The sequence below is a fragment of the Acinonyx jubatus genome, chromosome B4, assembly GCF_027475565.1.
Source record: "Acinonyx jubatus isolate Ajub_Pintada_27869175 chromosome B4, VMU_Ajub_asm_v1.0, whole genome shotgun sequence".
Taxonomy (NCBI): Eukaryota; Metazoa; Chordata; class Mammalia; order Carnivora; family Felidae; genus Acinonyx; species Acinonyx jubatus.
Genome location: NC_069387.1, coordinates 78,406,516 through 78,433,119, shown reverse-complemented (window position 1 = coordinate 78,433,119; position 26,604 = coordinate 78,406,516). Strand labels below are relative to the sequence as shown.

The following is a 26,604-nucleotide window of genomic DNA, read 5'->3' as shown; positions in this document are numbered from 1 at the left end:
AAATTCAAACATTTATGTCCATATAGTAGGCACATACACATGACTTTCAATGAGTTGCTTTATGAACATAATGTACGCAGCCTCTCCCCCTTCCCAAGCTCCTGACTGCAGGGTGGGGCACGGTGAAGGTGAATGAGAGAATGTCTGAGTAGAAGCTTGCATGTGTCACTAAGTGTGTCTCTGACTACATGCCACAAAACAAATAGAAATTGTGTTTTCATTATTCACTATTTGGAATTATCCGCTGTCTTTCAATTACCTCTATGCCATCAAGTTTCAATGGCCATCTATCCCTTACTAAGCCACTATTCCATGCAGACTACAGCTTAGGGGTTAGCAGCAAAAGCTTTGCTCAAACTTGGTACAAATCCTAGCTTTACAACTCACTTTGCACAAATACCTTAACCTCTCTGAGCCTTAGATTCAACTTTTGTAAAATGAGGATAACAATACTCACCTCACTGAACTTCTGTACTAAATAGGTGATGATGGAAAGTGTTTGGAACAAAGTATAGGACAAAGTATTCACATATGATAGCTATATTTTCATCATCACTCTATGGGCATTGGAGATAGAAAGAAGTATTATGCTAAGCGAAATAAGTCAGAGAAAGACAAATATCATATGATTTCACTCATATGTGGAATTTAAGAAACACAACAGATGAACATAGGGGAAAGGAAGGAGAAATAAAATAAAAACAGAGAAGGAGGCAAATCATAAGAGATTCTTAAATACAGAGAACAAACTGAGGGTTGCTAGAAGGGAGGTTGAGAGGGGTGGGCTAAATGGGAGATGGGCATTAAGGAAGGCACTTGTTGGGATGAGCACTGGGTAGTATATGTAAGTGATGAATCACTGGGTTCTACTCCTGAAACTGCTACTACACTGTATGTTAACTAACTTGAATTTAAATAAATATATTTTTTAATTTTTTTAACGTTTATTTATTATTGAGAGACAGAGAGACACAGAGCATGAGCAGGGGAGGGGTAGAGACAGGGGGAGACACAGAATCTGAAGCAGGCTCCAGGCTCTGAGCTGTCAGCACAGAGCCCGATGCAGGGCTCAAACCCACAAACTGCGAGAACATGACCTGAGTTGAAGTCGGTCACCCAACCAACTGAGCAACCCAGGCGCCCCAAAATAAGTAATTTTTTTTAAAAAGAAGTTATACATAAAAGAGTTGCTCTTTTTCCTTATGAGTTTTTAAAATCTCATCAATGGAACAAGATAAGTACCTGGAGAATGGAAAGACATAGAAACCTAAAACTCTCATTCAAGCCCTAAAATGCAATTTATTCTCTTAAATCCAAGCCGTTTTAAAATTTTTAGCAGATTTCAATGTTCTAATAAGATTGCTTTTTTCTTCCGTCATTCATCATTCCCATGCCTCACTGTCTTACATACTCCACACATCCACCTCAGCCTCTCATTTAAGGCGTTGACTGGAGAATTCTGGGGATAAAAAAGATAATGAGAGTTCATTCTGTGCATTTCCCTCATTCTGGGCAAGAGACCATCTGAAACATTCCAAACCCAAGTGAGACAGCCATACACATGGCCAGAGACTGCACCTTCCCATCTCCCCTGGTCACCCTTTAATCTCAGAAAATTCTTCCTTATGTTCAATCTCAATCTGTTTTCTTTCAACATTGGCCTCTCCTTATGACTCATCTGATTGGGGGTGAGGTACACAAACCCTCAAAAGCTTAAGAAAATTCTCCAACATCCACATGATAACATTGTTCTATTGCTTATCACCCTAGGTCTCTGAAATTTTAGGTCCCATGTATTTTGCTATTACCCCATTAGAAACCATCAAAAGATCCCTCTAAAAGCATTAATTTGGTCCCTACCAGGGTGTAACCCCTTATCCAGTCATCCGGTCTCTCCTTAAACTTTTGAAAGATGAAAATAAATATCTTTGAGACATGAAAATATCATGATAATATCTTAACTGCCAGGACAGTTAAGAACTCCTATTTCAGTCCCTCCAACCCCCATAGTCTCTTCAATTAGTATCACCAAATTATCACTCATTTCACTAAGGGACAGTACAACCCTGAGGCGGAGCATGACTAATATGACCTCCCCAGTCCCTTCCAGTCCATCTTATGAAGTAGGGGAAACAAAATTGGCAGCAGTCATGACCCACGCAATGCTGGCCCCAGGGGAGCCCCTGAGGACCAGGCAGACTCCAGCGTGGGCATGGCAAGGTATTTTCCCAAAGTGGGCAGAGTGCCAAACCCTGGCATAGTGACTGGCGTGGGAGGCCTGGAGACAGAAGAGGAGCCAGGGCCCACACTTCTCCCTCTTCCCCAAACTCAATTTCCCCAGCCTAGGCCCCTCCTCTTAGACTCCCAATTCCAAAGTTTTCAGGCCTTCTATAGTGCTCATGTGAGGACAGACATGTATTATCGATCATTTAAGGCCAGTGCTTCTCAAGCCAAAAAGAGCATACAAATCACCTGGGAGCTTATTGAAAATGCAGATTCGGATTCATGAGGTCTGGGTCGGATTCATGAGGTCTAAGATTCTGCATTTTTAACAAGCTCTCAGGTGGCACTCATGTTGGTGGTCCATGGACCATACTTTGAAGAGCAAGGATCTAGATAGATGACTGTAGTAGTTTCTACAACTGTCTCCCAGGAAGAGTCTATCTATCTATATCCTGTCTATCCTCCAGATTGCAATAAGAATCATATCTCATCTTTCTGATTCAGAAATCTCACTCCATGGCACAAATACACAATACAAACCTGGCTCATAAATTCCCTTCAAATGTGAAAAAACACATCCCTCACAAGACTTATTCTTTCATGACTCTTAAAGGTCCGTGTAGCCTAGAATTACTGTCCCATTTCTTTTCCAGCTCACCTATCCTTCTTTTATTTCCCAAATTTCTCCATAGGCATCCTCCTCCAGGAAGTTTCTCTTGGCCAATACTTCTTTCTCAGTTTCTACTCATACCTTCCCTTCCAAAGTCATGATGTCTCAATCCTTAACCAGTTCCTAATTCCTTTTATTTCAGTCCAATTTTTCTCCCTATGCAGTATAAATTCTCTCTCCCCAAAGAATCTTAGATGATCTCACAAGGTTTTTTCAGCAGTCTCTCAAAAAGCGTCTAAAGGAGTTGGTAAGTATATGGTAATTCTCCCTTCAGCAGGTTTCTCTGGAGTCAACTGCTCCCTGTTGTAAATATGAGAAATTCCACAAATAAGATAGTAGCTTCCTATCCCCCTCTCTCAGGGCAGGCCCCATACATAAATAGAAAGACACTGGTCCTTCTATGCCAAAACATAGAACTCTGACTGCTTCAAGAAAGATGTCTGTTGTGCCCACGCTGGAGACAGTCTAGACTTCAGGGATTCTGTGGAGTCAGGTAGAATGGGTTGGGTCTTCTATCAATTTCACTACTTCCTGCTCCTCCCCAAATCCCATGGGAATAGATGGAGAGGGACCAGAGGAGGTAGGTTCAGGCATTCTCCTGCCCCAGGGCTGTATTTTCCCTGTTGCTCTTTGAATGAACAACACTGTTCTTTCTGCTAGGTCTAGAGGAAGGAGAGAACCTCCCCTCTTGCCCTGAGCAAGATTCCACTGTGATGGAACAGACAGGATAGGATAGTCACCAGAACTCAGGCATAGCCAAACAAAGGCAAAAGTAGAAGTGCCTGGGTACAGTTCTAGACGCTGGGTTCTAAATGGAGAGAAATGCCATTTGTCAAGGAGACTGTCCTAGGAGATAGTTTTAAAGGAGTAGCACAATGCTAGCATGAGAAGAGGGAGAATTTTCTACACCAAAGACACATGTAAGGCTTAATTCAATTTAACATAAATTGATTAAATATTCATTATGTGCCTGGCCCCCAGCTGGATGCTCTGGGGAGTGAACAAGATACACTCCTTACCTATGACCTACAATCTAGTAGAAAAAATAAAGACACACAGATAACCATAGTATTTTATTTTTTTATTTCAGCTTTAGTGAGGAAGTATAACTGACATATAAAATTGTAAAGCTATGTAAAGTGGACATTGTGATGATTTGATATACACATACATTATGAAATGATTCACTATGATTTCCCCACTGTGAAAGACTTAACAATGGTATTTTAATCTAAATGTTTTATTAAATGAAGGTAAATGTTAAAAGGGCACCTTTGTTCCCCTCGCTTCATCTTTACATGTGGAAGGGCTTCAGCAGGAGCTTTGGTCTTTAAAGTGTGGTCCCTGGACCAGCAGTGTCAGCATCACCTGGAACCTGTTACAAGCTTGTTTTAACAAGCCCTTCAGGTGAGGTGACAGACACTCACTGAAGTTTGAGAACCACTGAGCAGAGTACTATTCCTGGCCTCTCTCCACACCCCCTCTCTCACTGTACCTGATTAGTGAGCTGAAGAGACAGCACTGAGCATGCCCAGCTCAGCCTCTTCCAGTTATTTGTTGGTTTTCTTTTTTTATCCAGGGCTGACCTGCCCACAGGACACATGCATTCAACCTGCTCATACATGAGAAAAAATCTAATAAAAGCAGGCTCTCTACTGTGATGGATGGCCGGGGGTGCTCAGTACTACTTGTGATGAGTAAGTCTGTCTAAAGTTGACGGTTTAACCACCTGTCTCTGTATCTTGATTATCGATTGGTTCCAAACATAGTAGGGGGGACATGGGGTGTTATTTACTGTACCTCTATTGCTCCAACAGTGGGTCATCGTGAAAAGTGGGCAGGATACAGGTTTAGATTTTGTGCAGTAGACAGACCTAGTTGAGAGAATAACAGGACAGAAAAAACAGAGGAAATCCTTGAATTTTTTAACTAAGTGGAACTTTAGAAATGTCCTGTTCTGGGGACCTGGGTGGCTCAGTCGGTTAAGCATCTGACTTGGGCTCAGGTCATGATCTCATGGTCTGTGAGTTGCAACCCCATATCAGGCTCTGTGCTGACAGCTCAGAGCCTGCAGCCTATTTCGGATTCTGTGTCTCCTCTCTCTGCCCCTCCCCTGCTCGATCTCTGTCTCTCTTTCTCTCTCTCTCTCTCAAAAATAAAATAAAAACATTAAAAAAAATTTTTTTAAAGAAATGATCACTTGTGACCTCTTGTGTTACAGATAAATAAGCAGAGTGTTGAAGGAACTGAGTGGCTTGCTCGAGGCCACATTGCTAGTTAGTGGTGGAAACAAGACAAAACCCAGGACACCTGGCTCTCAACTACGCACTTTCTGAACAAGTGGACCAAAGCAGACAATAGTAGAGAAACTTTAAAATCCAGGGATACAGATATTAGCAAGTAGAAAAAACCAACCCCAGGGATTTTCAGCATGGGTGGTGGATTCAAAGCCAAAGTGCTTTGTGCTCAGAGGAAGGCTCTGGCTCCAATCCACCTGTGCATGGCCTGTTGCCCTCTCAGCCAAGCCTCTGCTTCATTTTCCTGTACGTTTCCTGGTGTTGCTCTCTCTGCTACAATCTCTCCCTGCTGCCCACTTATGGCAAAATCCTATCTGTCCCTAAAGAGAGCCAACTCAAATGCCATTCCTCAACAAAGTCTTCTCTGATTTCACCGATCAACCCTCACCACTGTGCCAGCCACAAATGATCAACCTCCACTCCAAATTTCCAAGACCCTTTATTTGTATATTACTAATGACAACACTTGCAGCTATGCTTTACCCCTTGTATTAGAATATAAGCTCCTGGGGCACCTGGGTGGCTCAGTCAGTTAAGCATCTGACTCTTGATTTTGGCAGGTCACGATCTCACAGTTCATGAACAAGCCCCATATCGGGCTCTGTGCTGATAGTGCAGAGCCTACTTGGGATTCTCTCTCTCCCTCTCTCTCTGCCCCTCCCCTATGCGCTCTCTCTCTCTCTCTCAAAATAAATAAATAAACATTAAAAAAAAATACAGAATATAAGCTCCTTAAGGGAAGGGACCATATTTCAGTTATATATATTTTTTGTCTCTTTCTAGTTTACTTTTTTAGTGAAGTATAATTAACATACAGTTTCAGGAGTACAATATAATGATTCAACAATTCTATACATTTCTCAGTGCTCATCAAGATAAGTACACCCTTAATTCCCTTTATCTCTTTCACCCTTTCTCCCACACACCTCCCCTTTTGTAACCACCAAGTTTGTTCCTTGTATTTAAGAATCTAGGGGGGGATTTTTTGTCTTTTTGTTTATTCATTCTTCTATTTCTTAAATTCCACATCTGAGTTAAGTCATATGGCATTTGTTTTTCTCTACCTGACTTATTTTGCATACTCGAGGGGCTCCTGGGTGGTTCAGTCAGTTGAGCATCCGATTTGATTTTGGCTCAGTTTATGATCCCAGGGTCATGGGATTGAGCCCCTGTCAGGCTCCACACTGAGCATGGAGACTGCTTAAGATTCTCTCTCTCTCTTTCCCTCTGCCTCTCTCCCCCCCTCATGCACTCTAATAATAATAATAATAATAATAATAATAATAATAAGCTCTAGCTCCATCCACGTCATTGCAAATGGCAAGATTTCATTCTCTTTTATGGATGAGTAGTATCCCATTGTGTGTGTGTGTGTGTGTGTGTGTGTGTGTGTGTGTCACAACTTTATTCTTTCATCTATCAGTGGATGGGTTGCTTCCATATCCAGGCTATTGTCAATAGCACTGCAATAAAAATAGGGGTGCATGTATCTTTTCAAATTAGTGAAAGTGAAAAGCTTTTGCATAGCAAAGGAAACCATCAACAAAACAAAAAGGCAACCTATTGAATGGGAGAAGATATTCACAAATGATATATCCAATAAGGGGTTAATATCTAAAATACATAAAGAACTTACACAATTCAACACACACAAAAAACAAATAATCCAATTTAAAAATGGGCAGAGGACCTGAATTGACATTTCTCCAAAGAAGACATACAGATGGCCAACAGACACATGAAAAGATGTTCAGCATCACTAATTATCAGGGAAATTCAATTTAAAACTACAATGAGTTATCACTTTACACCTGTCAGAATGGCTAAAACCAAAAAGACAAAAAAATAACAAGTGTTGGTGAGGATGTGGAGAAAAAGGAACCATCATGTGCTGTTGGTGGCTGTTGGTGCAGCCACTATTGAGCCAGTATGGAGGTTCCTTAAAAAATTAAAAATAGAATTACCATATGATCCAGTAATTCCACTACTGGGTATTTACCCAAAGAAAACAAAAACACTTTTTCTAGTTTCTTTTAATAATAACTTTTTAAAACCAGTAAACAGTTACAGACACAATTGAAAAGCAGATAAGTTAAAAAAAAAAAACCTTTTTTTAAAGATGAGAAAGAGCAAAGACACATCCTTCACAATACATACAGAGCTCTATTAGTGTTTCCCCATCAATATCCCATTGATGTTGTGCTCCAAAGTACCCTCCATTATTGTGCAAGGAAACCAGACAGCATCCAGGTGTGATGATGTAAAATCGAATATGTACAGGCACTGCAGAGTTCAAGGTCCACAATTCTGGTCCTAACTCAAGTGGGGTTAATCCTGCATGCATGGTGGATCCCATAGCCAAAGTAGATAGCAAACCCAATCAGCATCCAGACACCAAAGAGGGCCCAGGTGCCAAGTGTCAGCTGCATCATAAGGTAAACATTCATAAAGACGCTCATTATTGGGAGGAAAGGCAGAGCAGGGACCTTAAAGTAAAGGAGAGTGGGGCTCTGTGGCTGTCTCCAGATGACCCCAGTGATCCCAGTGATGAGAATCAGGAGTAGCACAACCACTATAATCAACAGTGGGTTTTCAAAAAGCAGTAGAACTGGCCACTGGACCAGAACCAAGCAAAGAAGAAGGAGGAGCAGAGCAAGCAGTGAGAAGCAAACGTAGACAACCCGGCCAGAGAGTGGAGTGGGGGTGGAGCTGCCTGGACAAAATAGTCTCCACAGAGTCAGCTTCTCTGCTGCAGGCCCATTCTCCTCCTGTGCCTCTGCTTCATTTTCTTCATCATTCAATTCAGGCTGATACCTGACAATGAGAATACAAATAGCCACCAGGGAGTAAGTAAGCAGGGTCCCAAATGACATGAGGTCCACAAGATCAGTGAGTCTAAAGAAGGATGTCATCAACGCTGTGATAATGCCCGAGACCACAGTGGCCACAATGGGGATGCTTGTTTTGGAGTCTATCCTGGCAAGGACACCGAACAGGAGGCCATCATCTGCCATCACGAAGGTCATCCAACGAAGGAGAAACATAGAGTCCAAGATGCTGGTAGAAAGAGCACAGAGGGCTCCAATAGCCACGAAATAGCGGGCAGGGGCCCAGCCAATATGGAGAAATGCCTCAGGCAAGGGGCTCCCAGGTTGAAGCTGGTAGTAAGGCACCATAAGCGTAAGTGCTGAAGAGACCCCAAAATACACCAAAAAGCAGATGAACACTGAAATCACAATGCCCATGGGGACAGAACGCTGGAGATTTTGGGCTTCTTCGGCAATGGTAACAACACTGTCGAAACCAGTAAATGCATAGAAACAGGTCGCTGCTCCACGGAGAATCCCCTGGAAACCGAAAGGCACAAATCCTCCATAGCCCAGAGGGCCCAAGGGAGAAGTGTCATTGAGTCTAAACATGGTCATTATGTAGTCCTCTTCCGTAAGCTGCCAGTTGTGCAGTTTCCCCTTAAGGACGCCAGAGATGATGACAAAACCAAGAACCAAAACATTCACCACTGTGAACACTGTAGTAACCAAGACAAACTCACTAGCCCTGACAGCCAGCAGTCCGGTGAACAACAACATCAGGCCCATGGCAAAGAAGTCTGGATATTCTGCAAAGACATGGGGAATATTCAGTGGGATGCTCTCATGCAAGGTCTGAGAGATCTGGTTCCCAATCAGGTTGTCAAAAGCTAAGCTCCAGGCCCGGGCCACACTGGCTGCACCAGTAACATAGGAGAGGATGAGGTTCCAGCCAGTGATGAAAGCCCAGAGTTCACCTACAGTGACATAGTTGTACAGATATGCAGAAGCAGAATGGGGAACCCGGGCGCTAAACTCTGCATAGCACAGAGCAGCCAACACAGAAGACAGGGCGGCCACCAAAAAGCAGATCACAATGGATGGTCCTGCTTTATCACTGGCTATCTCACCAGCCAGGACATACACACCTGCACCCACTGTGTTGACCACACCCAAGGCCACTATATCCAGAGTGCTCAGCCTTCCGGCAGTGGAAATCTTAGCCACGTATTGCTCCATTGTATGTCTCCGTACCAGCTTTTGAGCAAATCTGCGAAGTGCCTGATACAACATTCTAGCTGGAATTGAAGAGGGTTCTAGGATCGGAGTGCTGTAGCAAGCCCAGTGAGCAGAGAGTCTCAGATTGGGTTCAGTGAGGCTGAGTTAAGCCGAGTTGAGTTGAGGCTGCCGAGTTTGGGTGCTCAGGTTTCAAAGCTGCTGCTTCGTATTTCATCTTATATGTGCTATCCCTCCATAATGCCTAAGACATAGTAAACAATAGATATTTACTGAACCCATATTCAACCAACCAACCAAAGCTCAGAAGTCACATGTCACCTGTTGCAGCCCCAAATCACAGAAATTGACACCAGAGGACACTCCAGAAAAATCAGCCCTGCTTTCCCCCCAGAAAAAGTGCCAAATACCTCCCAACATTCTGCTTTTTTACGCACCACATGACATAATCCCATTTGGGTTCGTCTAACTCATGTAGCTTCATGTACTAATTAAGCTGTAAGACACAACAGGGCATGAATTTATTGTGCAATAATTCACACGCGGGATGTTTGCGCAGTGCTTGGGCGTGAGTTATGACACATTAATTCACGGCCTAGAGGGCCTCATTGCAATTACAGAACCATTTTTTAAATATCATCTGAGTTTAAAATACAAATATTGGTCCCCCAGTCTTAACACCCTTAGCCCCAAAATCAGCTACCCAAGGTCAGACATCACTTTGGTTTCCTTTCTCCTCATTCTGCATCATCCATTTAGCTGTACTGATGGAAAAGAAAGTACAGTCCAACCCTTGGCTTTACCTACCTAGGCCCACAGAGGCGCTGTGAGAAGAGAGGAAGTGGGAGAAAGGAGCAGGGCCTTTATAACTACCTGTAAGAATGAGAGGAGCAGTCTGTCGGGCGAAGAAACACTGGAGAAATGAGTGTAGCAGCCAACAAGGGTCCATTACTAAGAAAGGAGAAGAACCAGAAAGGCCATTTTATGAATTCTGACATTCAATATACTTCACCCAAAGCAACCAGGCAAAATTCACTACAATTTTTATGTCCACAGTTATGAGAGTGTGATGGGTAAGGAGAAAGAAATAAGTCACCTAGCTCAGTAGCTCACAACCAAAACAATTCTTTCTGTCTCCTCCCTCTCTGGGTTCCGGGAGAGAAGGTGAGCTCACTTCTGCAGACGACTCTCCTCTCTGGCCATCCCGTGCTCTATAAACACATCCGTGATGTCAGCCGCCAGCCACCTGGAGAATCTGCCCTGCTCTGTGAGCTTGTATTAAAACACTCACTTATAACTCCCTATTAATTTTTCACGAGGAGTTATTTTTAACTCGCTCAAACCATTGTCTGAATATGCCAAATATATTTTCTTAATGAACGAACCCGGCGTGTGGTTCCTCCTTCCTCTACTCCCCTGCTGCTATTCAAATGGTCCCCTCCTCATGGGGAGCAAGGCTTTGGATGAACAATTCACAGCAATGCCCCGGAAATGAGTAGTGGAGAACAGAGAAAACAAAGTCACACAGCCCCCATTCTCCTCCCTACTCAGGCTTTGGTTTTGAAAGAATTTTAGGGAGTATTGTCAGGGGGTTTCAAAGACAGAAGGATCAAGTCAAATTTGAAAATTCTTCTCTAAAGATTATCAAAAGGAACCCTTAGATTATTGGGTCAGCCCTTCCATCTACAAATCTATCAAGATTCCTTATTTGCCACCCACCAGTTCCGATGTTCTGATTTACTAACAAGCACACGAGATAGACAAGGAGGTCCATTATTAACTCACAGAACCTTTATACACTATAAATGTGATTGAGGTGTCCCCACCCCACCCCCAGGCTTCAAACCCTTCAGTGATTCCCTACTGCCCTTCCTTCATAACCTGACCTGTGTTTATTCCTCTAGCCTCATACCCTGCGCAGTTCATGTTCCAGCTGCGAAATTCTACACTCATTATGTTCCCTTGCTTCTAATGCCCTCTTTGCCCCCTTCATTAGCTAAGCCCTCCTTATCTTTCAATTCCCAGCTCAGAAGTTGCTTCCCCAGGAAGGCTTCCCTGACCCTTATGCTGCCCTTTCTGTGTACTGTCATAGCACACGGGCTTACCTCATTTGTCATTTATCCTAATATATCAAAATTCCAGTTCAACTCCCTGTCTCCTTCTCCTCCTCCTCCTCCTCCTCCTCCTCCTCCTCCTCCTCCTTCTCCTCCTCCTCCTAACTGTGAGTTAGGTGCTTAATAAATATTTGTTGAACAAATGTACACACGGAGAAGAGAAACCTGCAAGAGCACATAATCCAGAATATCCTATCTGCTTGACTTTGAGATACATACCTTGCAACCAAGCAACCTTATAAACCTGGCTCAGGTAAATATATAAATGGCATTACCCTCCTTGTAGAAGGCAATCAAAATGAAAAGTGTGAAGGGAAAACCAACTGTGATAAAACCTTGACCACAGATCATTCATGGCAGGTATAAGCCATACATAGGTGATAAAACATTGTCTGCCTTTGAGGACACTTGTTTTAAAAATATCAGGCTGCCTTGGGTTACAGGCAATGAACCACCCACACCCAGTTAGAGAAGTCCTCCTTTTTTTTTGAAGGCATCACGTTCAGAATCTCTAATCCAGGTAGGATGCCTAGGGCAGAGGTTCTCACTTCAGGGACTTCAATAATGAAGACAACTGGGGAACATTTTCAAACTTCAGATCCTCTCCCTCTGGATATTCCTGTCCACCTAACCCCTCACTTCCCATGACTGCTCTAAACCACCCCACTTGACAGGAAGTTGTCCTCAGTTTCAAAGGGAAGAGATTCTTTTTTTTTCCAAGTGTGTAATAGTAATTTATTTAAATAGTCATCCCGCCTTTTATTAGCCTCACAGATTTTTTTAAATTTTTCACTGTTAGTATACATAGCATTTCCTTTTTATTTTTTTATTTTTTTAATATGAAATTTATTGTCAAGTTGGTTTCCATACAACACCCAGTGCTCATCCCAACAGGTGCCCTCCTCGATGCCCATGACCCACTTTACCCTCCCTCCCACCCCCCATCAACCTTCAGTTCATTCTCAGTTTTTAAGAGTTCAAAGGGAAGAGATTCTAAAAGCTTCCTTCACAGGAAGGCAGCACAGTTTAGTAGTTAAGAATAAAGGCTCTGCAGGTAAATTGTTCAGGTTCAAAACTCAACTCAACCTCATAGCTGGGTGACTCTGGACAAATGAGTTCACCCCTCAGTGGGAGTAAAAGTAATCACCTCACAGAGTTGTTGTCAGGAGTAAGTGACATGATGCTTGGAAAGTACTTATCTCAGTGCCTAGCCAACAATATGCATGTAATATAATCTACTTAATATTTAATATTAAAATCTGATCCAAAGTCTCCAAACTTTGAAAATCAATTAATCTTTATAAATGTCTAGCCTCAAAATCATGCACTAAAATTCAAGCTGTTAGCTAGCCTTCATGATAAAATGAAAACAGTCTTAATCCATATATTTCACCTTGAAATTCTAAGGACTCTAATTAGACACCCACATACATGCTAGTGCTAAACACTTTGGGGTCCTAGGCTGACTGAGTTAGACCAGGCATTGAAAAATGCAAGTCTTGGGGCACCTGGCTGGCTCAATGGGTAGAGTGTATGATTCTTGAACTTGGGGTCATGAGTTTAAGCTCCATGTTGAGTGTGGAGCCTACTTAATTTTTTTTTTATTTTAATTAGAAAAATAGAGTAGAGTTTAAAAAAAAAGAAAGAAAAGAAAAATGCAAAATAATAATAAAAATTAAAAATTAAAATAATAATAATAATAATAATAACAATAATATCTCTGGAAGGCCCTTGAGTGGCTCAGTTGGTTAAGCTGACTCTTCATTTTGGCTCAGGTCCATGATCTCTCAGTTCACGAGTTCGAGCCCCGAATAGAGCACTGGCAACTCAGAGCCTGCTTAGGATTATCTCTCCCTCTCTCTCTCTCTGCCCCTCCTCCACTCACATGCTCTCTTGCACTCTCTCACAATAAATAAATAAATAAATATTTTTTAATTAATAATAATAATATCTTTGTCTACAGATGCCTCATCTTATTTCTGAAAGAGTCAGTGCTGGGTACAGTAGTGGTAAGAGCAAAGAACATTATGTCAAAACTTTTGAATTTGAGCCCTGGCTCTTCCGCTTGGCTATGTGACTAGAGTAATTTGCTTAATCTCTCTAAGCCTCAGTTTCCTCCTCCATAAGGAACTTTACTTGACTTCCCTTACTGGATCATCATGAGAATTCTATGAGAAGATACAGACTACCACACACTGCTGGTGGGAGTATAACTGGTGCCACCATCTTGAGGCATAATCTTAGTGGAATTAAAAGTGTACACCCCCTCCAACCCCACAATCCCTCTCCTAGGTACATACCCCAAGGAAACTCTGCTGAGTCCATGAGGAGACCCATGTGAGCATGTTCATCACAAAGTCCTACAGTATTTGTCACTCACCCAGCTACCTCTCAGCCTTCTGTCTCTCTCTTCCCACTCATTTTTCTCTAGCCACTGACCTTCTAACCATTCTGGTCTCCTAACATACCAGACAAGACCCTACCTCAGGGCCTTTGTACTTGCTGTCCCCTCTAACTGGACCACTTCTACCCCAGATATCCACACAGTTTCTTCCTTAACTGTGTTTGTTGAAATAGCACCTTTGTTGCAACGCCTTCCTTAATCACCCCATATAAAACTGCAGTCTGCTCCTGATCCCCCTCAACATATCTTATCCCCTTGCCCTGCTTTTTTTTTTTCCATAGGGCTTATCACTATTTGAGGTACTACATGTTTTACTTATTTATTTGTTCATGATTTGTCTCACTCCAAAAGAATGTAAGCTCCATGAAAACAGGACTTTTTTTATTATTTTGCTCCTGGTTGCATTCCCTGCACCTATGACTGTGCCTGACACAGTTGGCACTGTGTGGTTGTTGAGTGGATGAATGTATCTAAATACACATATAGAGCATGGATTGGAGGAGCATTTGTTAAGAGCATGGATTGGAGGAGCATTTGTTAAAGACACTACACAAGTGCCCCCAGTGAGGAGGGGAGATGGGAACAGAGAAAGGAAAGAAGAAAATGAATCGAAAAGGGGCCTTACAGAAAGGGATGGAGCCAACATGCCATGATGGAGGAAGGGACTGATTCCACTCTGTGCACTTCAGGTTCAACAAAGGAAATGCATGACGTACTGTTGTGAGAGGACCTGGCACATAGATTGATAAACAGCAGACACTCAATATATTTAAACTGAAGGGGAACCAGAGTCCTGCCATCGTCAGAACATGGAGAAAATAGGGAAGGAATACCTGCTAGAAAGAGGGTGGAGAACAGGGGAGGATGGGGCACTCTTCTTACCAGTTCCCCTGAACCCATGTCTCTTTTCCCAATTTCTCTTTCTCCTTCAGCTCCTTCAACTGTCTCTGGACGTTCCTGTGGTTGGCCCTAGGGATGCTTGTACCATGTTTCTCTCTCTGGGGAACCATCCTCAGCCACCTACCTCCCAACAAAGACACAACAGTGGTTCTTAACGTTTGTTGAATCACAGACTCCCTTGACGTTGCCCTTCTCAAAAAAATGTCCTACACTCTCCTGAAGTTCAGCCATGGGCCCCGAGCAAGAATCCCAAAGGAGGACCACCTGAATGGCAGGGTCATACATGCTTTTGATCATTTCTGTTTCCCTCCACTTTGTTATGCAGGATGGTCCTTGGGCTCTTCCCACTTTTACTGAAGATGAGTGAAAGTGGGCTACAGACGAAGTACGAAGATACCAGAGAAGCAACCCAAAGAACAAAACACATGGAAGTTAAATAATCATATCTTATGACTCAAACAGAAGCAAGCAGAACAAATAAATGAACAACCAAACTTGTAGAAGAAGAAGCAAACCCATGATTGGGAATCCTAAGCAAGTCTCCTTGCAATACAGAGGAACATCGTCCTCAAACGTCATGTTCAGAAATACCCTTTCTCTTGTAATAATCTTCAATCATTCCAAAAGTTTATATTCAGTCCAGACTCTCTGACCCAGCTGCCAGAGCTCTGCCCTAATTCTCCCCCTACCCTCAGGCCCATCACCTCCTTTCTCACTCAGCTCCTCACATCCTGATTTACCCTTCCTGGGATGAGCCTTTGGCCTGGGTAAGTTACCTGCCCTGCCAGGGATGCCCTCCTCACTCCTTTCTTCCAGTCTTGACCCTCCAGCTCTTTTTAACTCTATTCTACAACTTTTCCCCCCACATCTAGGAAGCCATTCCTAAGCCATTCTGACTAATCCCCCATTTCCAACCTTCCTCCCCTTGTCACCAGCACTTACAGCCGATCCTGATGTTCAGCTGACACTAATTTCCCCTTTCTGGTGGAGTCCTGGGTGTGTCACTTAAATTCTTTTACAGTCCAAAAGCTTCCAGAGGGCAGGGCAAGGATTCATATACCTCCTCCTTCTGAATTCCACACTCCTATCCCCAGCCATCACTACCCAGGACAAGGATCTGCTCATAATTGTACCAAGAAACCAAAAGAGGCATTTAAGACAGAGGAAATGTACATATAGTGTATTGATTGATTGCTATATCTTGAGATTCCTAGAAGTAAGGTTTTTTTCATTTTTTTTTTCTTTTTTGGAAAGAGAGAAAGGGCCAAACAGAGGTGGAAACAGGAGACTAGAACAACTAGAACATGCACACTCATCTATTTCAAGAGGATTTCCTGAGGACATTTCCTAATGAGGGCCCTGGGCCTGTGAATCTCAGTTTAATTAGGAAACAGTCTCTCCCAAAGGAGGTGCTTGGCGCAGGGGAGGTACTTAAAGAAATGCAGAGAGAGGCCAGGGAACATGAAGCCAGCTTGTATGAATTCCATAATGCCCCCCGGCTCCCCGCTTCTCTCCCTCCTCCTCCCTGTGTTTCTCTCAGTCTCTGAGCTCATTCCAAACTCCAAAACAAAAGTTCCATCCCAAGTCGCCAAGAAGAACTCCTGTCAAATCCAACAATCCACCCACTAAATTGCAGGCTGTCTTGCTTTCCCAGCCAGCCCCACCCACTCTCCTCCATCCTGGAGGTCACTGTGTTCACTCCTCTGTCTCTAAGAAGGGTACTGCCCTCACTCTGGACCTTTCCTTTTCAAAACATTTTTCCAAGGCAGTTAAGTTCCACTGCCTATTGTTGGGTGTTACTACCCCTACCAATCAGGAAGCTGGCCCTGTGGCTCCTCCTGTAGAGCTTCAAACACAGTTTGGATAGAAGTTTGATAAAGACTTGGGAGGAAGGCTAATGAGGCTATTAAATAATTATTTTCTCAAAGGTTCTCAAAATTTCAGAGAAGTGGACTTGAAACGCAACATCTCCAGAGATGATATTAATCTCTTTCCATCCAAGCATAGCTTCTTCCTGAACCAAATTATATAAATTCTCTCCTCCACCTTAAAATTTCAGAAGAATGAAAAGTCCCGAGCCATTCAAACCAGTGGCTCTGAAACAAACAAGTGTAAAGTCTCCCGGATAGCTAAGCTTCCCAGAGTTTCCCAAGTCCTAATTCAAACAGCCCTGCAACTCTGGGAGGTGGGGAGCAGTCAGGAATACAAGAGTAGAGGCTCTGAGTTCAGGGCAACAACCTTAAATAGTAAGTGTGGTGTATGTGGAACACAAACACTTCCAAAGTGGAAACAGTTCAGAATACATACGAAAAAGTAAACAGAGCGAAAGCCACCATGAACACGGGCGAGTCTCATAGCCAAACGTAGAACTTAGTTAACAAAATGAAATGAAAAATGGGATTTTCCCATTTTCTCTTTCTGTCTGTGCCTTCTCTAGAAGTGTATGTCTAACCATGGTCATTCATTTATTTATTCAACAAATATACTGGTCCCCAGTTATTCAACACTGCTATAAAGCAAAGAAAAACACAAAAATCCCTCCACTCAAGATGCTTACATTTCTGTAGGAGGAAGCAGACAATAAACAAATAAGGAATAAGAATATATATTGTGTTGGATTTGTGATCAGTGCTGCAGAGAAAAGTAAAGCAAGAAAAAGTTCAGATGTGCTCAGGACGTGTGTTGGGATTTTAAAATGGGTGATCCTTGGGGCGCCTGGGTGGCTCAGTCCGTTAGGCCTCCGACTTTGGCTCAGGTCATGATCTCGTGGTCTGTGAGTTCAAGCCCTGCATCAGGCTCTGTGCTGACAGCTCAGAGCCTGGAGCCTGTTTCAGATTCTGTGTCTCCCTCTCTCTCTGACCCTCCCCCGTTCATGCTGTCTCTCCCTGTCTCAAAAATAAATAAATGTTAAAAAAAATTTAAAAAAAAAAATAAAATGGGTGATCCTTAGGGCGCCTGGGTGGCTCAGTCCATTAAGCATCCAACTTTGGCTCAGGTCAGGATCTCATTGTTCATGGGTTCGAGCCCTGCATCAGGGTCTCTGCTGACAGCTCGGAGCCTGGAGCCTGCTTTGGATTCTGTGTCTCCCTCTCTCTTTTCCCCTCCCCCACCCACACTCTGTCTCTCTCTCAAAAATAAACATAAAAAAAATTAATGGGTGGTCCAGGGGCTCCTGGCTGGCTCAGTCAGGGGAGTATCAGAGGAGCACGTGACTCTTGGTCTCAGGGTTGTGAATTGAGCCCCACTCTGGGTGTAGAGATTACTAATAAATAAATAAACTTTTATAAATAAATAAATAAAATGAAAAGGGTGGTCCAAGACAGGCTCACATTGACACTGTTGTGCAACTATCACCACCATCCATCTCCAGAACTTGTTCATCTTCCTAAGCTGAAACTCTGTACCCATTAAATAGTGACTCCCCATCCTTCTCTCCCCCCAGACCCTGGCAACCACCATGCTACTTTCTGTCTCTATGAATTCAACTACTCTAGGTACCTCATAGAAGTGGAATCATACAATAGTGTCCTTTTGTGACCAGCTTAGTTCACTTAGCATAAGGTCTTCAAGGTTCATCCATGTTGTAGCATGTATCCGATTGTCCTTCCTTTTTAAGGCTGAATAATATTCCGTTGTATGTATATACTACATCTTGTTTATCTGTTCATCCATTGATGAGTATGTGGGTTTCGCCTTTTGGCTATTGTGAATAATGCTGTTATGAATATGGGAGTACAGATATCTTTTTGAGTCTCTGCTTTCAATTCTTTGGGATATATACCCAGAAGTGGGATCGCTGGATCATACTGTAATTGTATATCTAATTTTTTGAGAAACCATCATGCTGTGTTCCACAGCGGCTGCGCCATTTTACATTCCCACCAACAGTGCACAAGCGTCCCAATATCTCCACATCCTCGCCAACACTCACTATTTTCTGTTTCTTTAATAGCAGCCATCCTCATGGGTGTGAAGTGATACTTGGAGATATGGGGGGAATAACAAGGAGGCCTGTGGGGCCAAGATGGAATGAGTGAGTGGGAAGAGGTAGGGGATGAGGTCAGAGAGAAAGTAGGAAGCCAGATTCTTCACTTAGGGTCTGAGAGTCACTGTGAGGACTTTGGCTTTTACTCTGGGTGTGATGGAAACCCTAGAAAAAGTGATAGTTTTATATGTTGGCTACTTATTTTCATGTTCTTTGAACTAAGCATTTGGTTCTCAAACTAAGGAAAGGCCTCCTCCAGAGTTCGAAAACAAGACATGGAGACGGTTTCTGCAGAACTCTCAATAGACGTTGTTAGATGTCCAGCACGTCTAACAACACAGTGAGGGCTGAACAAGCTGTGTTCTTGCATCTGCCTTCCTCTTGAGATGCCAAAGAAGAGATGCCATAGAGTCAACCATGGGAGCGTAACATGATGGATTGCTTTCATTGAAGCTGTTCACTTTATGGATTATCTCTAGGCAGGATTTGATCACTTAAAAATCAAACAAAGGTCATTTTAGTATCATTCACTCTTTAGGTTATTCCCACCATGACTGGATAATCAAGAGCTGACATGGATACAAAGGGCCCTTTTTCTGGAACCTGGTGAAATAAGGGGCTGCAAAGACAGGGGTAGGTAGACTCTCAGAAAGGAGGCAGGAACCATGTGCATCAGGCACTCGGAAGCCTTGCAGAATTAAATAGATGAATCCAGTCCCAAGCCCCAGATGCCTCAGGAAGGACTGTCAGAAATGTCTGAGATGATCAGAGCTGGAGAGAGAAAGGGCCCCAAAGGGAAGCCTGAAAACACATTTCTGAGAGGCAAAGAGTACCTCTCATAACCTCACTTCCCCCAGGCGACAGGGATGAAAGCTTCTACATCAAAATGAGAAGTCCAAGGAGTTATAGATTTTCTCAACAATAAATAATCCGGAGAGAATGGCCGCCCAACCACCGTTTATAAATGTTAGAAAATACACACTTGTGTGGGTGGGGAGGGGGGAGATGGAGGGTAGAGAAGGAGAGAAATATGGGGTTGTCCCCACTGCGAAAGGAGGAGGGACAGAAATCAATTTTCACCAGGCCATTCTGAGGATTCAAATGGGAGTTAGGGGAGGGAAGTATAATAAAATCTGGAACCCTAAATAACTAATTTCTCTCAGCAAGGAAACAGACCATGTACTCTTAGGTTCTGCATGCTGTGTTTCTTTCCATCTGAGGACCACCTTATTCACCGTCCAGTCTCAACATAGTATGATCACCACCCACCCCCAGGGTAAAGAGACTCCACAGCTTGCCTCACATCATAGTCCCCACCTCATTTCCCTTCTCTATGGGCTCATTACAGAGGTCTTAGGTTCCCTTTAAGCCTTCAAACATGTCTAATAAAAATAGGAACAGGATATAGGAGAAGGCTGCTCTTCCTCCTCTCCTCAAGTAGAAAAATAATAGACCTAGGTAGCAGTAAAAGTCTTTGGTCATTCATTCATTCATTCATTCATTCATTCATTCAATAGTAAGCACCTTCTTAGAAGGACATCTTCTAAGTCCTTGTGCTTGATCTTACAAACATAATGGGAAGGAAGAAAACATGCTCCCTGCTTACATGGCACCCCTTGTCTTTAAGAATGTTCTTATATAATATTACTGCCCAAAATGTGTAACCTGAATCTAATGATAAAAATGATCAGTCTAGGGGCACCTGGGTGGCTCAGTCATTTAAGTGGCTGACTTTGGCTCAGGTCATGATCTCATGGTTCATGAGTTCGAGCCCTGCCTCGGGCTCTCTGCTATCAGTGCAGTTCCTGCTTCAGATCCTCTCTCCGCCTCTCTTTCTGCCCCTTCCCTCTCCTCTGCTCATGCACACTCTCTCTCTCAAAAATAAATAAAAATTAAAAAAAAAATTTAATGATCAGTCTACAAAACAACCTTCTACAGAAAGTTAACTTTCTATAAAACTGTTCAAAACTGTCAGTGTCAGGAATGACAGCCTGAGGAACTGTTGCAGATTAATGGAGAATAAAGAGACACAGGGGTGCCTGGGTGGCTCAGTGGGTTGAGTGTCCGACTTCAGCTCAGGTCACAATCTCGTGGTTCACAGTTCAAACCCCATGTCAGGCTCTGTACTGACAGCTCAGACCGTGGAGCCTGCTTCGGATTATGTGTCTCCCTTTTTCTCTGCCCCTCTCCTGCTCACACTCTGTCTCTCTCTATCTCAAAAATAAATAAAATATTTTTTAAAAAGAGAGAGACACAACAATGAGATGCAATGCAAAACCTTGGATTGGACCTGGATCAGGGAGAAACATTTTACTATTAAAAAAAATTGGACAGTTAGTAAACTATGGACCATATTTCATACACAAACACACACACACACACACACACACACACACACACACAGGAGCACTGGAGAGAGCATGCAAATGTAGAAAAATATTAACAATCAATCCTGGTGAAAGATAAATGGGTGTTAATTACACTATTCCTGCAACTCTCTATAGGTTTGATATTTTTCAAACCAAAAAGTTAGGAAGAAAACAAGAATGTCCCAGTAGTAAAGGTTACGGATTCTTATTCCCTGAATGGCCTTTATAAACAAGCTTGCCATCACTTTTGGTTGCAACAAAATCCCACCCAGAATGATCTAGCCCAAATCAGGAACTTTAGATCAGAGGAGTGGGTGGGAAGATAGAACTCCTTTGTCTTTGATTTACAACCAAAATTGTCAGCAAGCAAAAATGCCTGGAAAGAAACCACAACCTTGGCTCATGTTAGTACGGTTATAAAAACTACATACTGTTATTGTCATTTTGTGGGACTAACACAAATTAATAAATCAGGGCCCTAGGCTTGAACTGTAAGAGGCATGGGGGGAACATGTGCAGAGGCTGGAAGCAGAGAAAAATTATATCAGGCAAATAGGGGGACCAGATATATATGAAAGAATTAGGGATACATGGAGAAAGGGGTGAAGGAGAATCAGAATTTGTTAAGCTGTAATGCACATATGTTCCTTCATTTAACCCCCATAACAACCCAATGAAATAAGTGTTATTATTCCAACTTTAAAGACTGAGAGGTGAGACAACTATCCTAAGCTCATACAGCCAGTAAAAAGAAGAGCTGGAATTTTAACTTGGTTCCTTGTTACTTCAAAGACCATGTTCTTTCTACCGTGGCACCTTGCCTCCATAAAGGGTCAAGACTGCAGCATGGCTTTTAAAGGAGTGTTTGAGCCAGTTCTTATCTTTGTGTCTAGGTCACCCTCTGCCAATGTCTTCCCTTTCATCTCAAATGGATACTGATGGGCCAGAGCTAGAAGTGGAGGAATCATTAAATCTGAAAGCTCCATCTAAACCATGTCCTGCTAAAATCCTAATCCAAGCGACTGGGGAAGGGGCAGGTACCTGGCTGGCTCAGTCAGTACAGCATCCAACTCTTAATCTCAGGGTCTTGAGTTCAAGCCCCACATTGGGTGTAGAGATTACTTTAGAAAAAAAAAAAAAGGAAAATCCTAACCCAATCTAGCGCCAAAATGTCTCCAGACTATATTTTTAGATGTCAGGAAAGATTCCAAACATCCCCATAGCCATCCCAATAGTTCCCAGATATAATTTTACAGCTAATTATAATTCCTACCCACAACTTTAACCCACCTCCTTTAGCTTGGCTTTTAGCAGAAATATAGGATAATAGATCTCTAGATGCCAAATATAAGTCACCCTCCTGAGACTTCTTTCATCATTTTACTCTTTCATTGTCCTATTCCAAATATTTTCTAGTCACTACCTCATTCTTGAGAATAAAAAAAAACATATTCAGTGAGGTTAGGAAATGCTAGAGAAGGTAATGAAACTTTCATTCTCATCGCATAAAGGAAGAAGGGGGTGGGGAGCAGGTATTTTTTTTAATGGGAACCCAATAGCAGGAAGATGGTTGCAATTTCCCTGACAGCCTAAAAACCTCCCGTTTTGGCCCTCCCAAACCTCAGCCATCACCCAAGCCTTCCAGATGTTGCTGGCACACACCGTTAGGAAACATCTGTCACAAAGGACAGCCCCAACTGGGACAAAAGAGAGTAGTAAGGCAGACGGTGCCAATTTAATGAGGATGGTTTAACAAAACATCTTTTCAACCTCCCTAATTCACTTGGCCATTTGCTCCCCAGACTTGGCCCCCAGTCAGGAGCAGACTGGGAATGGTTGCCAGAAAATGGCAATCTCCTCTTTATCCTTAACCCAGAGGAACCCAGTACCAGAAAAATGTCAGCTCACCAGTCACTTCCAAAATACGATTCCCCCATTCCAGAGCTAAAACTTCACGGTGATGCTGGGGAAAAGGACTTCAGCTGTGTCAGGTTGATATTCTGGTTTGGTGGTTGTTGATAACCAGACACCTGACCGAGTAGAATATAAAAAATGAGCACCAGCCTTCCCCATTGTGACCCATGTCTGTGACCAGCTCTGAGCTCACAGCACCTAGAGCATTGTTAGTATTTATTAAATCATCCTTGGAAATAAGCACGAAGACTGATGGACATCAGACATCGATATGGACCTCTTTGTCTATTTTTGTATCTCCTCATTATTTTTTCAAGTTGTTAAAGAATATGGACTTAAGATAAAGAATAATGGGTATTCTGAACATGCTATTAGTATAGGAAGATCAAAAAAGAAGGTAAAGGATTGCCTTTCTATTTTAGTTTCAAAAGGAGGAAAACCCTGAATATGTCCAAAAACAAGACCATTGACAAAGCAGCCTCTAAGGATCCTGACTTTATTGGGGGAAATTGCCTAAAAATTTGGATTAAATCTAAGGAATTCCAACTGAAATCATTGGTTTCAGATATTTGGGGATCAACAACCAGCCTTCAATTCAATTCAGCTGACATGAAGTCACTTAGACACTTAGCACACCTTGTCTACACTAGACCTCCATCTACTAGGTTCCTACAGTTCACGAATACTGTATATCCAGGGCCAGCCTCCTGCCATAGTCTCTGGTCCTCCCTCCTGGTCCATAAAATTGGTAACTCTGAACAATCACATCCTCTGGGCTCTCACTCAGATTCACCCAGCAGCCATCAGAGAGTGCTGCCCTTCCTTGAAGCAGGATAAAGCCCTAAATCACATTCTTCCTGACTACTGCATTGCAGCAGATAACTGAAGTGTGAGTGCCCTCTACCCTCCTTCTGGAAAATGACACTTTCTTCAAGTCTTACAAAGATTCTCTCTCTCTCTCTCTCTCTCTCTCTCTCTCTCTTTCTCTCTCTCTGTCTCCCCCCCTCCCCACCCCACACCACCACAACTAGACCTGCAGTATCCTGCTCTCTGTTAAATCCAAACTTCTAAGATTGTATTTCCAAGGCTTCCTTTTCAGTGTTCTTCTACCATTTACTGTTACTACTAACCTTCTGTGTCTCTCTGCTTGACCAGGACAAATCTTTCCCCACACATGCACATCTTGCTGGCATTAACATCAGCCCTCACACAGACTCTCCCTTTTTCTGCCTAGAACACGCTCTTTCCAAACCCTGTTCAGCATGACCCTCCTTCCAGAAGCTTCTCTGGCCACACTTATAGATAGATATCTGATCTCTCCAACATGCTCTTCCTTTCCCCTGCTCTCTCCTCATTACTATCCAGTGGCATAACTCAGTGGCCTAGAACTTCGCACTGGGAGAACACCCCTTTAGGAAAGAGGGTAAGAGTAGTTGTGTGGTGAGGTGGAGCAGAGAAGCACAGCTTCTGCCTGGTGATGCTTTTGGCTTGCCTCTCTTTCCCCAGCTGAAGCCTGAGGTACAAAGAGTTAACTGGCCACAACCAAGGAAGTACCCCAGTGTCTACAGCCCAGCTTGGCAATGTCAGAGATATGAAATAAGAACTGTGGTCCAAATCTCTTTCACCACAACAAAGTGAAAGTATAAAGGAAGTAACCCACGTCGGCTGAGACCAAGTGCATGATCTGTGACATTTACAATTTGCTCCAGCGTCATCCCCTTGATGTGTGACATCTGAACAGACAGACAGCACAGAGTTTTATTACTTCCACTGCTTTACTGAATTTGGAAAATAAGTCATCTAATGCTTTGGCAGTAGGCACCATGACACGATACTCAAACTGCAAGAACTACATTTAAGGCTGGCCTGCAGAATGGAGGAGTGGGACAATAGTCAAAGGACAGAATGGTGTGTACACCAGGACTTCACTTGTCTCGGGAGGATGGGGAAGGATCCATGAAATGCCCTTGTACTATAAGCTCCCAGAGAAAGGAATGTGCTGTATTTGCTATCATTTTCCCTGTACTGTCGAAATCACTACACAGATGGATTCTCTATAGCTTGGGTTGGGTCTAAAGCGAGAAACTGGATGGTCCCGCAAATGGAAACCACACAAAGTTTCTAAGTGAGAAAGACTGGATTCAGTCTATTGAAGATCAGATTTCAACTAAGTGTAAATGAACACAAAGGCAAATTCCAAATTGGAAAATTTAGGCGCCACAGAGACTCTTTGTGCAAGAGAATTTAAGCAAAAGCAACATTTCCCCCATAAATTATTAACACCACCACCACACCCCAAATCACCATGCATTCATTTACACACAGTGCAAGACAATGGTGGCAAATAGAGAACGCCCCTCTCTGGAAATTCACAGTCAAGGGCATGTTGTGCATATTTCCCCACCTGCCAAAATAAGTAAAAAATACATAAACTATGAATCAGTAAGGCTATTCCTAAATCAGAAATGAACTGTCATAGCAAGGGGATGTCAAGATCCCATAAGGCTTCATAGTGGACAGAAAGTTAGAGTAGAAAAGACCTCATTTTCCAGTGTTGGCAAGATTAGGGAGTACCTTCTGTACACCGTCAGTCAGCCTGGGAAAATTGTCCCTTCTTGGCATTTTGTATGATTGTTTCCCAGTTCAAGCTACCTCTTCACCTTGGGCCATGGTCCAATCAATAGAGCATCTTTTAGGACTTCCTTCCATGCCCCCAAACACACACACACACACACACACACACACACACACACACACGCATACACACACACACAAATCCACCACACCTTGAAACAGTAAATCCAGTTTGCTCAATTATACAGATCCAGTTAAATATTTGCTATAGAGATTAATACAGATCTAGATACTAAAATATTATAATAATAATAATAATAATAATAATAATAATTCTCAGTCTTGGTATGTGCAGAAAAGGAAAAGAGAAAGAAACCATTTCAGTAGTAATAAATGTGTTACTTCTCCCCTGGGAAAAGAGAAGTTAAGGTCAGGCAGCTTCCCTGAAAGGTTGGAAAGAAAGCTGAAGTAACCAAATTCAGCTCATACGAAAGAAAATAAATATCCAAACTTATCTCCCAGGAGTCTTCTGAGAACAACCTCACCAAATGGATCACTTACCAGTCATCTTCCCACCTATGATCTTACTTTGTACTATATTCTGTTTGAACGGTACTTAGAAGAATCCTTTCTAGGGGTGCCTGGGTGGCTCAGTCAGTTAAGAGTCTGACCAGCTCAGGTAGTGATCTCATGGTCCATGAGTTGGGGCCCCATATTGGGCTCTGTGCCGACAGCTCAGAGCCTGGAGCCTGCTTCGGATTCTGTGTCTCCCTCTCTCTCTGGCCCTCCCCCTCTCCCAAAATAAAATAAACGTTAAATTTCTTTTTAAAAGAGAGAGAGAGAAGAATCCTTTGTAAAATAAAAACTCCTTAGGGTAGAACCTGCTTCATGTTCTCTCAATGAGGCTAGAAACCCTTATTCTGCAAGTAAATATTACTAGGGGCAACTAAGACTTGAACTTGAAGGCATGGCACCCCTAACTGTCTTCTCATTAGACCAAGAGGAGACACAGCCACCTCCTCCAACTCATCTACCTACCCTACCGCCCCCAGTACTGCACCTCTCCCATCCCATCCTACTCTGGCAGAAGCTGAATTCCGAGTCAGCAAAA

At 42.9% G+C, this 26,604-nt stretch overlaps 1 protein-coding gene across 2 annotated transcripts; it reads right to left on the bottom strand.

The window, feature by feature from the left end:
- Positions 1 to 3,989: 3,989 nt before the first annotated feature.
- Positions 3,990 to 10,241, bottom strand: LOC106983085 (cationic amino acid transporter 3-like). Of its 2 annotated transcripts, XM_053226321.1 has the most exons (3): positions 10,107 to 10,241; positions 7,872 to 9,477; positions 3,990 to 4,767 (listed from the first exon to the last, which is right to left on the bottom strand). In XM_053226321.1, the coding sequence occupies exons 2-3, from the start codon at positions 9,288 to 9,290 to the stop codon at positions 4,744 to 4,746; spliced, it is 1,443 nt and encodes a 480-aa protein (XP_053082296.1). In that variant the 5' UTR covers positions 9,291 to 9,477; positions 10,107 to 10,241; the 3' UTR covers positions 3,990 to 4,743. The 2 variants fall into 2 exon arrangements, with proteins under 2 accessions (XP_053082296.1, XP_053082295.1); XM_053226320.1 differs by lacking the exon at positions 3,990 to 4,767 and having other exon boundaries at positions 6,016 to 9,477.
- Positions 10,242 to 26,604: the final 16,363 nt, after the last annotated feature.

Excerpts from the sequence above, each read along its gene's own strand:
- LOC106983085 (XM_053226320.1), bottom strand. The coding sequence starts at position 9,290 with ATGTTGTATCAGGCACTTCGCAGATTTGCTCAAAAGCTGGTACGGAGA.